The sequence below is a fragment of the Heloderma suspectum genome, chromosome 5 (genome assembly GCF_057233095.1).
Source record: "Heloderma suspectum isolate Gila_16-S chromosome 5, 16-S_ref, whole genome shotgun sequence".
In the NCBI taxonomy this organism is placed as follows: domain Eukaryota; kingdom Metazoa; phylum Chordata; class Lepidosauria; order Squamata; family Helodermatidae; genus Heloderma; species Heloderma suspectum.
Window position 1 is genome coordinate 187,483,167 of NC_139462.1, and position 16,580 is coordinate 187,499,746.

Sequence of the window (16,580 nt, forward strand, 5' to 3'; positions counted from 1 at the left end):
TTCTCCTGAGGCACCACAGTCCCAATCCGAATTGGGGCTACGGATGCTTACATGCAGCCAAAGAGCTCTAGCAGGCATAGCTCCACAGTGTAGCTAGAGAAAATGTTTAGTTTGGCCCTAAGGCTCAACTGAAAAAGGAAGGCCTTCATGCTCCTTTCAGCCCAGAAAGATCAGCCTGGGTGGGCAGAGACAGTCCAGAAGGTTCTTCGTTGAGAGTCAAACTACACGTTATGCTAATCACAGAGCATATAGCTGAAGGATAGCTTTTTGTTTACTGTAGTGTAACTTTGTGGGCCCCCAGTTTGGAGTAGGACCACTGGGAGGGAAGGATTAACTCTCCACACACACATACCATCCCCCCCCCCCCCAATCCTTCCATCTCCTTGGGGGCAGGGTTTTTTTTTGTTTTGTCTTGTTTTAAAGGTCTCCATTGGCATCAATGGATGCAATTCTCTCCATCAGGATGGAATTTTGGGGGGAAATGGTGGTGGTGGGGAGGAAGATTTAATCCTGGCCTCCTGGTGCAAGGTGGTCCTGATTCTAATTGGGGCTCTATAAGCTTACAGTGGAGTAAATAAATGCTGAAACATGATGCAATTAGCATACCATGCAGTTTGGCTCTAGGAAGGCTATCGCTTGTAATTCAGTGGCCACACATATATTCCAGCAGCTCCTGACACCCGGCTTATGAACCCCATAGAACAAAGCCTTCCCACCAGCATGTATTGTGTGACCTGCCAAGTGCTTGTCAAGCCCCTGCATTTTGCTCGCCACGTGGCCTAACAGGGAGTTGACAGGTTGCATTTAATTTGTGCAAGTCTGTATTCTTCATTTCTCATTCCATTTTTTACCTGCCTTGGGTGGAGGCAATAAATTGTGTCAGTTGATTATTTTCTTCTCTTTTGTTTTTGATGCTAAAAGATGAATCACTGTGGAACGCAGGCCCCTGTCTGGTTATCTCTGAGAGAGTCAGAATCCATGCCTCGAGCCGGCGAGATCAAACACTTAACAGCCTGTGCGACATGGCAGTTTTTCTTCAGTACCACAAAGGATTGCTGCCTTTTCCGAATTCCTGTTAGTGTGAGGAACTGCGGAGATTTCTTTATATACTTGCTTCAGCCTACTCAAGGGTGCATGGGATATTGCGCAGAAGGTGAGGAGAGGTGCAGTTAGGTAATTTTAGACCAGGGCTGTGGAACCTCTTTCAGCCCGAGGGCCAAATTCCATTTGGGGGAAGCTGTTGGGGGTCCATTCCAGTGATGGGTGGAGTTGAAGGCAAAAGGGGTGGGACCAAAGGATAAAAAGTACCAGCATATTTTAGCTTAAAGCTCTTACTGCCAGTAATGAAGTGTCAGGAGAGACATTCATTTCACCCTTTTAGAATAGGGAAACTACACATAAGCCAGGAAGCTACCAAAACGGGGGAAAGAGGGTAGGGCATGGGGTAGGGGGCATGGCCATCTGGAGAATCCCAGTGCACCAGATGGGGACTCCAGGTCTGAGGTTTTGCACCCCTATTTTAGGGCCCAGACGTAATGATCTTATGCCCCCTACGCACACAGCTGTCCACCCCAGCAGGGAGAGACTGTATTTATGGAGAAAACATGCAGATAGGTGGATTCCCAGGAACTGATCGATCCTATGGCTGTCTAACCGCTGTCTAGCAGCCATAGAATTGCAGTCTTATTTATTTATTAATTTATTTATTAATTACATTTCTGTACTGCCCAATTGCTGAAGCTCTCTGGGTGGTTCACAACAATTAAAACTATAAAGCACAACATGATAAAATAATAATATAAAAGCTTAAAACTACAGTATAAAATAAAAATACAAACCAAAATAAAATCTAGCAGCAGTGCTAAGGATTTAAAATACAGTAACATTTAAAACAACAGAAACAAGAAGACTGGGAAAGTAAAAAGGTCTTCACCTGGCACTGGAAAGAGCACAATGTAGGTGCCAGGCGAGCCTCTCTTGGAAGCTCATTCTACAGCTGGGGTGCCGCAACAGAAAAGGCCCTCTTCTTAGTAGCCACCCACCTCACTTCATTTGTTGGGAGCTCCTGGAGAAGGACTGCTGAAGATTATTTTATGGTCCGGGCAGGTATATATGGGAGGAGAGTATCTTTTAGGTAACCTGGCCCCAAGTCATTTAGGGCTTTGAATGTTAATACTAGCACGTTGAATCTGGCTTGGAACTGGACTGGCAGCCATTGCAGTTGGAAATGGACTGGCATAATATGATCATGTTGTCTAGTCCCCGTTAACAATCTCGCTACCCTATTTTGGACCAGCTGAAGAGTCTGGACCATTTTCAAAGGCAGCCCCAAACACATTGCAGTAATCCAGACAAGAGGTTACCAGAGAACAGATAACTCTACCTGTGCTATCTCTGTCCAGACGAGGGCATTGTTTGTATATCAGCCTAAGCTGGTAAAAGGTGCTCCGTGCCACTGAGTGCCTCTAGTGACAATGCTGGATCCAAGGGCACCTCCAAACTGTGAACCTGGTCTTTACAGGGAGGGCAATCTCCTCTAGCAGGTTGAACGTCACTTAGCCGGGCAGACAAACCACCCACTAAGAGTACCTCCATCTTGTCTGGATTGAGTCTCAGTTTATTGGGCCTCATCCAGTCCATTAGCATGCTCAGGCAGTGATTGAGAACAGCTACTGCCTCACTGGAATTTGATAAAAAGAAGGGAGAGAGCTGGGTGTCATCTGCATATTGGTAACATCTCAGTCCATATCTCCGGATAACCTCCCTCAGTGGTTTCATGTAGATGTTGAACAGCATGGGAGATAAAATTGAGCCCTGTGGCACCCCATGACATAACTGTCTAGGCACAGAGCAATAATTCCCCAGTACCACCTTCTGGAATCGCCAATCCAAGCAGGATTGAAACCACTGCAGTGCAGTTTCTCCAACTCCCAGCCCAGACAGGCTATCCAGAAGGATATTGTGGTCAATGGTATTGAAAGCTGCCCAGAGGTCCAAGAGAATCAACAGGGTCTCGCTCCCCCTTTCCCTCTCTCAGCAAAGGGCATCCTATAGGGCAGCCAAGGCAGTTTGCATTCCAAAACCAGGCCTGAAGCCCACTTGACAGGAGTTTGAATAATTAATTTCATTCAAGAGTGCCTTGTGCTCCTCAGCCCACAAAAAATGTTTGGTGGTCTAAGAGGGGCATGATCTTCAGGGAGAGGAATGAAATTGATCTACACGGGCAGGAAGCTGCACAGGGCTGACTCCCCCTATGTTCCTCCGTTCCCATCTCAATTACTGTCCCCCAATCCCCCAACCAGCTGCTTGATGGACCTAGTGGAACACAAACTACATGGGGAGGATGTCTCTCCTTGCATGCCTTCCTCACCATCACTGATGTGAGTGAGTGTGTGTGACTTAGGCACCTGCGTGAGCTGCATAGGCATCCTTATGATGGCAACAGGATGATGTGGAAGTAGAATGGGGTGTAATAAATTGGGGTGGAAGAATTCCAAGGTGGTAGAGTGGACACAGACTGCCTGTGAAGAATTTCATAATGTTTCTTCTTAAAAAAACACACCTGCCTACTATATTCCTCTGATCATGATCCAAAGGATTCACAATCAGTGTGCTTACTCTCATGAGATTTAAAAAAAAAAAAAACAGCTCTTAATAGCAAATCAGAATAGCTGAACATATTTCCTATGTTAAGACTAAACTTCTGTCCCTTCCTCAAGAGTTAATCAATGTGGGTGCAATCCTATGCACGTTTACACACAAAAAGTATGCTCTTTTTTCTTTTTCTTTTTACCAAAACTATTGTTTTAATCATATCCATAGGATGAAGTTGATTCTAATCCACACAAAAAAAGTGCCTTAGGGAGCAATCCTATGTGGAGAAGTGGCCGCCTCCGAACTCGGAGGAGACCGCCTATCCAATGTAGGGCGGGAGGAACGTGGAGGGGAATCTTCTCCTCTGTGCTCCAGCCACCCTGCATTTGCGTCTAGACAGCCGATTTCAGCTGTCTAGCCATTGGACATCAGACAGCGGGATGGGGAGGCCGGATGATGCATAGGAAGCGTTGTACCGGCACTTCTGCATGCCCCTTCCCACCCCTAGGAACACCCCCTTTTGCCCTGCTCCGTGCTCCTTTCATGAGCCTGGAACCCAGGGATGATCCGCACCGCCTACAAGGCGGTGGGGAGGCAGTTCTCCAGGAACTGACCTTGGAGCACAGGCTCTGAGGTCAGTTCACAGAAATCAACCAATCCTATGGCTGTCTATCAGCCACAGGACTGCCCTCTCAATGCATTTGTTAGTCTTTAGGGTGTCATAAAACTCCCTGCTGTAAGAGACTATTATAGATACCCCTCTGGAAGTTTTTATATAAATTATTGCAAATATCCTGAAGAAATGAGCTATTGATATGCTAAGTTGTGTGTGTTTTTAAAAAAACAAAACCTGATGAGCAGATTAAGCAAAATTCCATTTGTGTCCAGCAACTAGACTTGAAAAGAAAGGATCTCTTAGCAAAGCTGCTTTACTTGCAGTAAAATAAGGTTTTAAATTAGTGCTGTCTGGTGTTTTAATTAAAAGACTTGAAATACATTTTTTATTATCATGAAGAGGTATTTGTTACCCTGACTAGTCAAGAATAATAATGCTTTTTTATTACTCTTACATTCTGAAAGAAATTATTATAATTTAATGGATATTTTTATTATACCAGAGAAAAGTAGACAGTGAAAGTCATAAACACTCTTCATCATCCCATACAACTTATTTACTGAAGTGCTAAATGTGTATAGTATAATACACCATTTATTTTTATGGTGAAGAGCAATTTAAATATTGAAAACATTTTCATTGCTACATTAAACTGAGAGCCAACTTGCTTTCTTAAGCTGAAAGTAACGAGCTGTCTTAAAAGAGAAATACATTTGGTTTTAAAAAAGCTTAATGCTGTTTAGAAAAACTGTAGTATACTGAAAAGTTTAAACAGTTCATGCAGCTTGAATAGTTTATAATAAAAGCTGGACTTTTAATTATTAGCTTTCTCAGGCACCTACTCAGGGTGAATTCAGATTTCCAAATCTAACAACCCCAGGGACTGGCTGATGTGGGCGATTGCTCTTCTCGCTCCATAACTCAGCCCCAGGCGGACTTTAATATTTGAGAAAGGAATAAACAGACCAAAGCTGCATAAGGATGTGCCTTCAGACAAGAGTGGGTTCAGGTTTTTCAGCTGAGTTCTGCTTCTTCCTGCCTTCAATCCTGCAGTGACACTGTACCGCCTCTGGAACTAACATGACACTCTTCCCCTCCCTCTCAGTTTAGGTGGGCTGAAATAATGTGCTTGAAAAAAAATTTAGTGCTGTATTTTATCGGTTTAAAAATATTTTAATAACTGCTTTTAGGAGGTGAGTGGGCCTTGTGATTTACTTAAGGGCCAGCCTATCAGGGCTCTGCACTCACTGGCTTCTGAAAAGGGGTGGGAGGTGCTTCATGATTGACACAAGGGGCCAGCCAGTCAGTGCTGTGCAGATACGGCTTCTGCTCCAAAGCAGAACATGTATCCACTGAGTTTAGTCAGGGTGTCAAAACTGCAATAAGTGTGCCTCTAAAGCGGGCTCACCTCTGAAATTATGTGCTTCTGCAGGCATTCCCAAGTTTCAGAGCCCATACAGACAACAAATTACCCCTGCTTTCTCCCTTGGATAGCTTGGTCATCTGTATTCCGCTAAATTGTATTCCGCCTATCTTAAGGAGCGCCTCCAGCAGCACCAGACAGGCCGCTTAACAAGATCAGCCTCGGATGGCTTTTTCTCTGTTCCATCAGCCAGAACAGCTAGACTGGTGGGGACGAGGGAGAGGGCCTTTTCTGTGGTGTGGAACTCCCTCCCTAGGGAACTCCGTCATGCCCCCTCTTTAATGAGCTTCCGTCATGCATTAAAAACGTTGTTGTTCAGGCAGGCATTTGGGGTGGGTTAGGGTATTTTAGAAAATGTTTTTATTGTAGAATTTTATTGTTTTAAACTGTTTTTATTGTATGTTGTACATCGCCCAGAGTGGCTGGGTGACCAGCCAGATGGGCGATTAATAAATTTAATAATAAATAATAAAAATTGTAAGGAATAATTTACCACACTTGTTTCAAGTGCAGGTGTGTAGAAAAACATGTAGCAAAACTGTTGCCTGGGTGTATGGGCTCTCAATTTGTGCTTAATCCAGGTTTACTGCTATTCTTTCACGATATCCTATATGCTAATATATATACATTCACAAAACTAATAGAAAACACACAAAGAGGTCAGAGAAATCTCCTAAAACAGGCCAATGAGGACATTGTTGGCGGGCAGGGATGGAAAAGTAGGGGAGGCAAGAATAGAATGAAGTATCCTGGAAGAGGCCATGTCTAGCTGGTTAGAACTCTGAGCAGGATCACTCCATACTGCCACATATTGTTGCAGGTCTCACTTGCATTTATAATCAGACCGGTAAAATACCTGGATATCTGGAACTAACATTAAGGCTGTTCTTGTTTGGTTTATTTGACCTTTCCAGTTTTCCAGTCCACTTCTAAAGACTATCATAATAAAGACCAAGAACTGAAATGGTGCAAGGCATGGTAACAAGTCAGAGCAGTCTAGAATAATCCCAGGAGAAAATTCTCGAGTACGCATAACCAAAAGAAGGTTTATTAACAGAACAGAGCATAAATTCAGGCGTATAGGAAAACAAAATATAGCAGTTCAATAAAACTCTTTAACACGCAACCTTATTCTATACAGGATCACAGTTCCACAATTGAATAGCATTTATTTCCAGGGAAGCATATGCAACCCAATCCTATGCATGTTTTCACAGAAGTAAATTCTCTTGTGATGAGTGAGAAGCCCAAGTAAATGTGCATAGGATTGCAGCCCTAGTTATACATGAAAGATGCTATATTATAGTTCCATGACAATTATATTAGACATGCAGAATTGCAACAGGGTATCTGAAGGACACATAGATTGCAACCCCATACACTGGGGTGGGTGAGTTTTGTATTGTACAAGTCTTTCCCTATTGTTTTTCATTGTTCAACATTACAGTTATCAGCAATGACATTTAGGGACAAAACCCACACAACAAGAATTTCAACAGTAAAAAGAAAATTACAACAAGATTCATTTTATTATTAGTACCTACGTTAATTGTTTCACAATCTATCATTTGCACGCTGATTAGTTTTTAAGTTGAGGGCCATATTCTCTCGGGGAGGAAGTGTGAGTAAGTCCCATTGAAGTCTACATACCTCTGAGTAGACATGCATAGAATTGCTCTGTCAGGATGATACATGGGTGTCAAGTCTAGTCCTGCCACCTCATACTTATTTTCTGTAGAATTCTATATCATATAACAATTTCGAGTGATGCTGTTGGATAGGAGCCATCTACTGCCAAAGGTTTGTGACACTATACTGATCATTGCACCATATTCAAAATGCTTGTTTGCCAGAGCAAAACCAAATGTAGCATCTTAAAGAAACTTTACAATACAATAAATGTGTTAGATTTTATCATCATCTTTAAGATGCCACACAGGACTGTTGATTTTGTTACAACTTACTGACATAACTACCTCTCTGCAATTTGCCACAGCTGTTAGTCGCGGCTCATAAGTCTAGGATGTTCGTTCTCTAATTTATGACCATTAATTAAACATAAAGCAAAACGTTAGGCATCCCGGTTGAATGGTCACCTGATATACATATATTAATGTAAGACATGTTTCTCTAGTTATTTCAGGTGCAAAACTGCATGTCTGCCAACCAGGGGAAACAGAAACTGAAACCATCTGTAGCAGTAAGTGTTCTGTACTGATGGTCAATATATTCTTTACAGCAGGGGTAGGCAGATTCAGAGGTTCTGGGGGCCAGTTTCCGACATCCGTAAACCACTGCAGGCTGCACCCTGCTGCCACTGTCAAAAGCACCACCACCAAATTGTCACTGAAATTTGGTGGTGATAAAAAAGCCACATTTTCTATTTAAAATGAGGTGCACAGGAAGTGTGTGCCTTGTTTTAATGCATAATCACACTCCCAGAAGCCCTGGGGGAGAGCAAATGTGCATTAAAACAAGGCGCTGTGCCTCCAGTACCAGGGGCAGTTGATTTCAAATTTGTTTGTTCCCAACAGTCCCCCAACCTGCCCCACGCGGACTACATTCTGTTTTGTCTTATCTATATAACTCTTGAGTCTAATTTGCAAGTTTAAAATGGTGTGCAGAAAATCACACTATTTTTCTTGTTTCTGGGATTCTACTTTTGCGATTTTCCTTTTTTGTTTGTTAATGTTTTGTCTTATTTTGTCTTGTTTTACATTTCTTAAATGGCATTAACCTGTCTATTCTCTTGTTTTTGTTGTTAGGTAAATTGCCTCCTTCACAATTGCCACTTCCTTCACCAGCCCCTCCAAGCACACCTGAAATTGTGGCAGAGTTACTTGAAGGCAGCGTTTTCTTAAGATGCGCCTTTGATGTTCCTACTGCTAACACCACAGTAGGCTTTATTGTGGCTTGGTCCAGATTGTCTCCTGAAGGCATCAAAGAAGAACTGAAAAAAGAGACAACAGTTCAGACATTCTCACTTTTAGAACTGGATGGTATAAACCTCAGACTTGGAGACAGGGTATATTTAAGTGCCATATTACTGTTTTATGTTCCCACAGATATGTTCCTGAATGATGCTCTAATTACAAGTCCAAAACGTAATCTGTATTCAGCAGAGAGTCTGCACCAAATGATAAAAAGCTGACTGCACACACCTAATTCTCTTAGAAGAAGCACCACCATTGTCTCCGAGGTTCTTGTTGTTTGTATCTATAATTCCAGTAATTGAACAAATGCATCTGTTGTTATTATAGCGTTGGGATCAAGATGGTTATATCAGTATCTGTCTAAATTCTTGATTTGTTCAGGTTATTGCCTCTATCTTGTAAAATGTTGCTTCTGCCAATTATCAAGTCCAGAGGAAAGTCAGAACATGGATCTCGGTGTAATTCCATAGAAGGCGAACCAGAGTAACTTCCTGTTTTTTGCTGTCGAGGATCTAGGGTGGCAATACAGCATTGTCTGCAACTTGAGGGCCAGTATGGTGTAGTGGCTAGAGTGTTGGACTTTGACCAAGGCATCTTGGCTTCAAATCGTAGCTACTTAGCTGCAAAGTTTACTGGGTAAACCGCTGTCCTGAGCTCCTTGGAGGAAGGGGAGGATTTATTTATTTATTATTCTAATTTATATACCACTTTCCACATAAGTATCGAAGTGGTGAACATAAAATACAATGCCATCAGAATTACAGTAGATACAATAATAAAGCAATACAATACAAAATTAATCGGCAGTAAAACCGCACGCTCTACCGTGTGCTATAAACCATAACTGGGTGGGTCACACTTCAGGGAAAGCTTGTGTAAGAGATGAGTTTTCAGAAGATGTCTAAACATCAGAATTGTGGGGCCTGTCTAATGACAATTGGTAAAGTGTTCCAGTGGGTGGATGCTGCATGTGGCACCCTCAGAAGTGCTCCCTCTGATGACTGCAGACATTGGGTAGAGATGTAAGGGGCGCTCCTGAGGATAAATGCAATGTAACTTACCTTTATTATTTTTAACCCTTCTCTTTATGTTGAATATGAATGGACTTATGTTCAGCACCTCTTGGCTTCTGGGCAATGATAAAATGCGGTTGTTCTCCCCTTTGCTTGGACTCAACTGCATCATACCTGGATAGAGCAATCCTAGTTGCTGGGAGAGCGTTCCAAGGACCATAGGATTGCTTGGAAAATCCCTTCCGAGGTCGGAGACAGTGCTCCGGCCTCGAAAGGAGGGGTTGGAGATCTGACCCCTTGCAGCCAGTGTGGAGAGAATGATGCCAGCTGCCCCCCAAGCAAGTACGTAGCCAGCTTAAAGGTTCTGGGGAGCGGGGGCAGTTCATCTGGTTAGCAGGGTTGTAAACTGTTTTTTAATTATTTGTTTAAAAAAAATTAGAAGGAGCACAGGAAATTTAGAGGGAGTAGGCCCCCAAGCCCAGCCCTGGCTACATGCCTGCCTCTGAGTTCAGAAAAGCAACCTTGGAGGAGGAGGAAAGGGGGCATCCCAGTGTGCAGGGAGGGAAGGAGACTGGAGAGGCCAGGATATGAGAGATCCTGAACCTCCTTCACCCCCCTTTCCTCTCCCCTACAAAGTGCCCTTGCTAGAAAAGCCTGTCTAACTAAAATCACCAAAGGAGGAGGACAGGTAGGTGAAGATTGCCTCTGCCACTTCTTCTGCCCTGCCAGCTTCAGCCCGGCAGGGCATACGAATTTCGGAAGCCTCCCAGTTCGGAGGTTTCCGAGCAGTGAGGGCACAATCGATAAAATTGCAGCCTAAGTTAGACATATACAACTTGGGATCCATCAAGCTAAGTGCAGCCCACCAGTCATGTATTGTGCATGACTAGGGCAGCTTTCCACAACCTGGCGCTCTTCAAGTGATTTGGACTACAACTCCCATCATCCCCAACTAGCATGTCATGCTGGCTGGGGAGGTGGGAGTTGTAGTGCAACACACGTCAGTTTGGGGAAAGCTGCACCAGGAGCTTGGCCAACATCCTACACTACATAAACAGGAGGGCTGAGAAACACCTTGCAGTCCGCTATACATAGCCTACAGGCTGTGCTGAGTTTGCACAAATTGTGCAGGCCTTCTATAAGTGAAGCTTTCTCTATATTGCAGACATGAGAGAGTCAGACAAAAATCATAACCTGGCTTCATGTCTTTTCCTTTTATGTTCCCCCTCGATGCCAGCTTGAGGATGGGCCATGTGTGACTCAGAATTTTACAACTTACAGTTGAAAGACTAGATGGTTAAATGAAACATTTTGTCTTGTCTCGTCCCGTTTGCTCTTTTAAGACTAAGATGGGTATTAAGACGTGAGTTTATGGCAGAGTAACCAGCTGGCTCTTGGTGCAGAGAAAAGCAGCACTTGGGGAAAAACTAGATTACAACCTGTTGCAAGAAGTGATATATATTATTGTATTGATTCACAGCCAATTGCTTTGTGACCATTATTATTATTATTATTATTATTATTATTATTATTATTATTTCTGTACCACTGAACATATTTAAAAATGTCTCTAAACAGTTCACAAAATATTTAATATATATTAAAATACAATTAAAATACATAAAATTGCTAAAATATTTATATAAAACATTAATAAAAACATAGTATTATCTTATTCCTTTCATAGATTTACTGTAGCAGTTCTACCTTTCTTTTAGAGAAGCCAGAAATGCAGAGCTTGCTCATTGAAAGCATGGAATTTTTTGTGGGAATTAAGGTATGTTAAAAAGAAAACTACTACAATTACAAGAAGTCACTTCATTTGTTGCAGTAGCGTAAGTATTCAAAAAGCAATATTGCCGTTTTTCCCCAACTGACAGAATTTTCCTTGGTAGATAATAAAAAAAGTCCAGTGATATCATTTAAGGTAGCAATACCTATAATTCTTGGAAAGCTACAAAAAGCTACCACCAATGGTAGTAAGAATAAGGCCCCAAAACACAGTGTTGTGTGGGGTTGGGGCAATGTTGGCTGTGGTTTTGCTGGATTCAAGTTCAGCTGTGCCAGCCTGGAGCTGACATAGCTGATTTCACTCCTCCCATTGCTTCAATGGGCTGTGGGGTAGGATTTAAAATAAAAAGATCCACCTGGCTGAAAAGCCTGGCAAAACAGCAAGTCCCACTGATTTTAATGGGAACTAAGTACAACTAATCTGTAAACTGTGTTTGACTGTGTATTAAAACAAATTCTGAATGATTTAGCATGAAATTTAAAAAAAATCCTGCACTGGTTTTAGAAACTCTTTGGGGAGTTCTTTTTTTAAAAAAAATACGCACAACAGAAATGCTTTGTATTCCTCTTGTATTTGGAAATCTGTTTTTGCAAGATTACAGAAAGTAATCATAAGGGAATTTTTGTCCCCATCAAGGCAAGGTTTTCAGTAGGATGTTATCTTACTGATTGTTATTTTTTACATCTATAAAGACATTTTTCTTTCAGTTCCTTTAAATACTGTTCTGAGACTGTTTTGCACACAGTGAGATAATTCCATGAGATATCTTTCATTCTTAGCATGTTCTTTTTATATATATACCCAGCTGATTCCTGAGGCATTTACCATATCAGAAGATGGAAAAGAATACAGGCTGACAATAGAGAGCAAAATTCCCATTCCTTGTCCTCAAGCTAGTCAGCTGGAAAATGACTGCAAAATATCATTAAAATTAAATACGATAGAAGAAGGTAATTTCTGCTTCGATTTAAAAAAAATTGGTCTGTGCCTTGAATTTGTACTTCCAATCATAACTTTGATTTAACATCATTTTGACTTAACATTCTCATGGTGGTGTGCTGAGCTTTATATATTTATGTGACAAACTCTAGGATTTAGTGCACAATACGTGTGCTGTTGAGATCCTGGTGAATCAACGAACTAATCCAGCGTGCGTAGAAGAAAACAGAACTAAGGGTCTTGCATAGGAAAATATTGATCTGGAGTATTTGTACAACATCAGCAAAATTGCAACTAGAAATACATTCCAGAATGGTTATTCAGTGCATGTAGGTCGGGGATGGGCAGCTTGTGAAACAAGCTAAATTTGGCCTTTCTAAGGCTCCGTTGTGGTTTTCCACCAAATTTTGGCGGCAATCCACCTATTTTTTTTCTTGCCGCCATCAAATTCAGCAGGGGCCACAAAAGAGGGGGTCACGTGCAGGTCATGTGTTGCTTTCCCCTGATCTATGTTGTTTTATGACTAGTAAAATGTGGATCCAGGTTGTTCTACAACTACTAAAATATCCAAAATGGGCTGCTTTAGAAAAAAAAAAGGGGGATTTTTTAATGCAGAATTTTAGTTGATGATTCTTATCTGGTGTCCTGGTTGGAAGCATTGGGATCAGGCAACTGTTTGCTTCCTGCTTCTAAGAACTTGAGATTCTTTCTTCTTCTGTTAAGATAACAGGCATCTCGTCTACACATACCGTAGAATGAAGTGGTAGAATTCTGAGGTAGTAGAATTAACTGTATAACATCAGACTCCAGCTGCAGGAATCACATTTTTGAATGTCCCCTTCATTTAAAAAAGTTATTCAAGTAGAATACTCCTCAAGATTCATTGTGGTGTAGTGGTTAGTGTTGGACTAGGACTCGGGGGACCCATGTTCAAATCCTCATTCGGCCAAGGACCTCACTGGGTGGCTTTGAGCCAATCACTGACTCTTAGCTTAACCTACTTCATAGTTGACATGAGGATAAAATGGAGAGGAGAATCGTGAACACCGCCATGTACTACTTGGAGGATGTAAACGTAATAATAATAAATAAATTCCATCTGACCCACAGGATGGCTTTGAAAGTGGCCCAACCCTCACTTGCAAAATTCTCTTCAGGCAGGTCGCTACCCAGCCCTGGGGAGTCTCCTGCCTGAGAGGAAGGGACACATCTGAAATAAACTAGCACAGCAGAAAGTGGGCTGAGTTCGAAACTTTCCACCTGCAGTGCTAGATTTTTTACTTGCAGGGAGGGTGTTCTGTTTTTTATACATAAACATGAAGTAGATGATCCCAACCTATTGCTTGAAGTGGTATAGTCAGTTCTGCCATCTCATTTCGCTGTAGGATTCTAGGTGAAGCGGACACGTTGAAGAGAGCTTTGCTTTGCGTCATACTCAAATCATCGTATTGAATTGATGTGTTACAAATTCTCCAGCAGGTCAGGCAGGTTAGCAATATTGAACGTCTTTAGTCTTCCCTTGCAGCATGTTGCTGGGCTCACCGAATTTTGCTCCTGGCATTGTTTTTACTGCTCCTTGGGTACAAGCAACAGTAATTTGGTAGCAACGTTTTTGTTCCTGCTTATTGCTTGTGTGTAGATTATAATCTGGATAATGTGGGATAATCTTGCAGGAGAGGGGTGAAGCAGAGAGAGAGAAATATATGAAAGATCCTGCAGGAGGTAGAACTAATAGCCTCTCTGGACACCTGCAACCTTCCGATGCTAGGTTTTCATCTCCCCCCCCCCACTAGCTGCCTTTGATTTGGCCTTTTAGTAATATTAAAAACTTGAGGGAGCAATTCTATGGCCACTAGACACTGTCTAGAGGGCCATAGGATTTTTCGGTTTCTGGGAACAAAGGTTGGAGCCAGGGCTCCCAGAAATTGCACTCCCCACCCCCTTGTAGCTGGCACGGTTCTCTCAGAACTGGAGCACAGAGATGGTGAAAAGCGGGCGGTCCCAGGGGAGGAGGCCATGAAAGCTGCATTACGGAGCGTCCTATGCACCGCATGGCCTCCCCACTCCTTCCCTGAAGCTCCATGGCTAGACAGGGGAAATCGCCTGTCTAGCCAAAAATGCAGGGTGGCTGGAGCATAGAGGCGAGAATCGCCGCCATGCTCCGGCCGCCTCGCATTGGACAGTTGTCAGTCTCCGAATTTGGAGGGTGACAATTATTTCCATAGGCTTGCGCCTTGTTTATATCTCAACAAGAAATCTTACTAATGGCTTATCTGCATTGGAACAGGTAATGATCCACAGAGTTTAAACTTGGCTCTTTCTTCTTGTCACGTGGATCTTCTTCGGCATTCCTGCCTCAATGGAACGTGTAGCCAGGCCAGTGTCCATTATACTGCTGTGACTGATTTCATTCGAGATGGAGACAGACGAACCAGGATTGTGGTGGAACCCATCATTAGTGACAATTTTCTGTGGAACAGTTACACACCCGAAAGCATTCAGGTGGAAACCCATCCCATTCAGTCTTGATAAACAGAAAAAAAGAGAACAACCCCAGAAATCAGCTGATGCAAACTAATTTTGCCAGATTTATGTTGCACATGATATGTATTATTGTTTTTTAAATACTCTCTTGAGGCCCTTAGCAGCTAACAGGTGGTTCAGAAATACTTTTAATACATTTAATAATATTTTTTTAAACACGTATAATAACATTTATAACAATGCACTTCACAAATTAGATGCTTTACTGTATTGTGCTTGCCTTCACTATAGCCCATTATGTTCAGTGGGGTTTACTTCCGAGTGAGTATAGGATTAGTTCCGAGTAAGTGAGTATAGGATTGCAGCCTTATAAGTTACTTAGAATTCAAAATCCATAATCAGCCTGTGATTATTTGAAGGATTCTTCATCAGCAGATTTAGCATAGTAACTTACTGTGAATGTCCTCATTTTTCCCCAAAGGTTACTGTGAACGATCTCCCTTCTGCCTATTGCTACTCTTTTACAGATCCACATATCGTTACATTTGATGGCAGGTAATTAACAGATTTCCTGTGTTTGACTTTTTAAAAAGAGGATTTATAGCCATGTGCCAACACTATTGAGAATGCACTGTTGTTTGTTTTCATCTGTTACTCTTAATTGAATCCCCAAACAGGAGAAATAAGCTTTTCCTTTAGTACATGTTTCAACGTAATAGCGCTGGTTGTTATATTTCTAAAGGAAAGCTGTTCTCCTTCACTGTGTAGCAATGAAACACAGCTAGTGAAGATTATATCTTTCGAACAGTTCTCTAAAATGTGCCCCTAGAGAAGAGTAATGGTTACATGGAACACTCCATGCCCACAATGCATAGCTAGGGACAGCGTGTGCTTATTAAACCCCATATTGTTGCAAGCATTGACTAGGCAAAGAGACAGTGATAGATTTTATTCAGCCCAGTCTCCTAGCAACTACCTGAAATACATGCAGCTAAGTGCGGCCTGACTTAATGGTATTTGTGACAGCTCTTTTCTGTGCCTTTCCCACACGGTCATGGAGCCTTCCCATTAAAAGAAAGAAAGAAAGACAAGAAAATATTCCATGTAGCTAAGTGGCATGTTTTGCAGCTTTCTCCTGCTTGCCGCTTATTTAGGGAGTTAGGGGGAACATCCGCACACCAAGGGGTCAGGGGAATGCTAAAGAACTTCCTAGAGCAGAGCTGGGGAACCTGTGGCTCTCGAGAGGTTAATGAACTACAACTTGCATCATCCCTCACCAGTGGCCAGCCTAGCTAGGAGTTGTTGTGGTGGTGGTTACATCTCTATGCCGCCCAATAGCCGAAACTCTCTGGGCAGTTTACAAAATACAATATACAGAGATTAAACACCATTTACATTAAAAAAAAAAACATGAACAGACAATATACACAAAAGAAACATATATCTCAAAAAACTTCAAACAAACAATCTCAAAAGCAAACAAACATAACCATGAGACATTCCAGGATCGATTCAAACTTGTCAAATGCTGCTGAATGCCTGGGAGGAGAGAAAGGTCTTAGCCTGAGCCCAAAAAGATAACAATGTTGGCGCCAGGCGGGTCTCCTCGGGGACATCATTTCATAATTTGGGGGCCACTACCGAAAAGGCCATCTCCCTTGTTGCTGTCTTTTGAGCTTCCCTTGGTGTAGGCAGCCGGAGGAGGGCATTAGATGTTGAGCGTAGTATACAGGTAGGTTCATGTCGGGAGAGGTGCTCCATCAAGTATTGTGGCCCCAAGCCCTGT

At 42.3% G+C, this 16,580-nt stretch overlaps 1 protein-coding gene across 5 annotated transcripts in view; it reads left to right on the top strand.

Moving 5' to 3' along the window:
• Nucleotides 1-16,580, top strand: part of VWDE (von Willebrand factor D and EGF domains) — a 65,541-nt gene that overhangs the window by 9,783 nt on the left and 39,178 nt on the right. For 3 of the 5 annotated variants that reach the window (XM_084858664.1, XM_084858665.1, XM_084858666.1), the window contains exons 3-9: nt 922-1,153; nt 7,768-7,833; nt 8,399-8,658; nt 11,267-11,356; nt 12,177-12,321; nt 14,598-14,812; nt 15,276-15,349. In XM_084858664.1, coding sequence (XP_084714790.1) covers nt 922-1,153; nt 7,768-7,833; nt 8,399-8,658; nt 11,267-11,356; nt 12,177-12,321; nt 14,598-14,812; nt 15,276-15,349 — 1,082 coding nt within the window. Of the gene's footprint in view, nt 1-921; nt 1,154-7,767; nt 7,834-8,398; nt 8,833-11,266; nt 11,357-12,176; nt 12,322-14,597; nt 14,813-15,275; nt 15,350-16,580 lie in introns of all 5 variants that reach the window. The other 2 variants (XM_084858667.1, XM_084858668.1) reach the window with 1 other exon arrangement.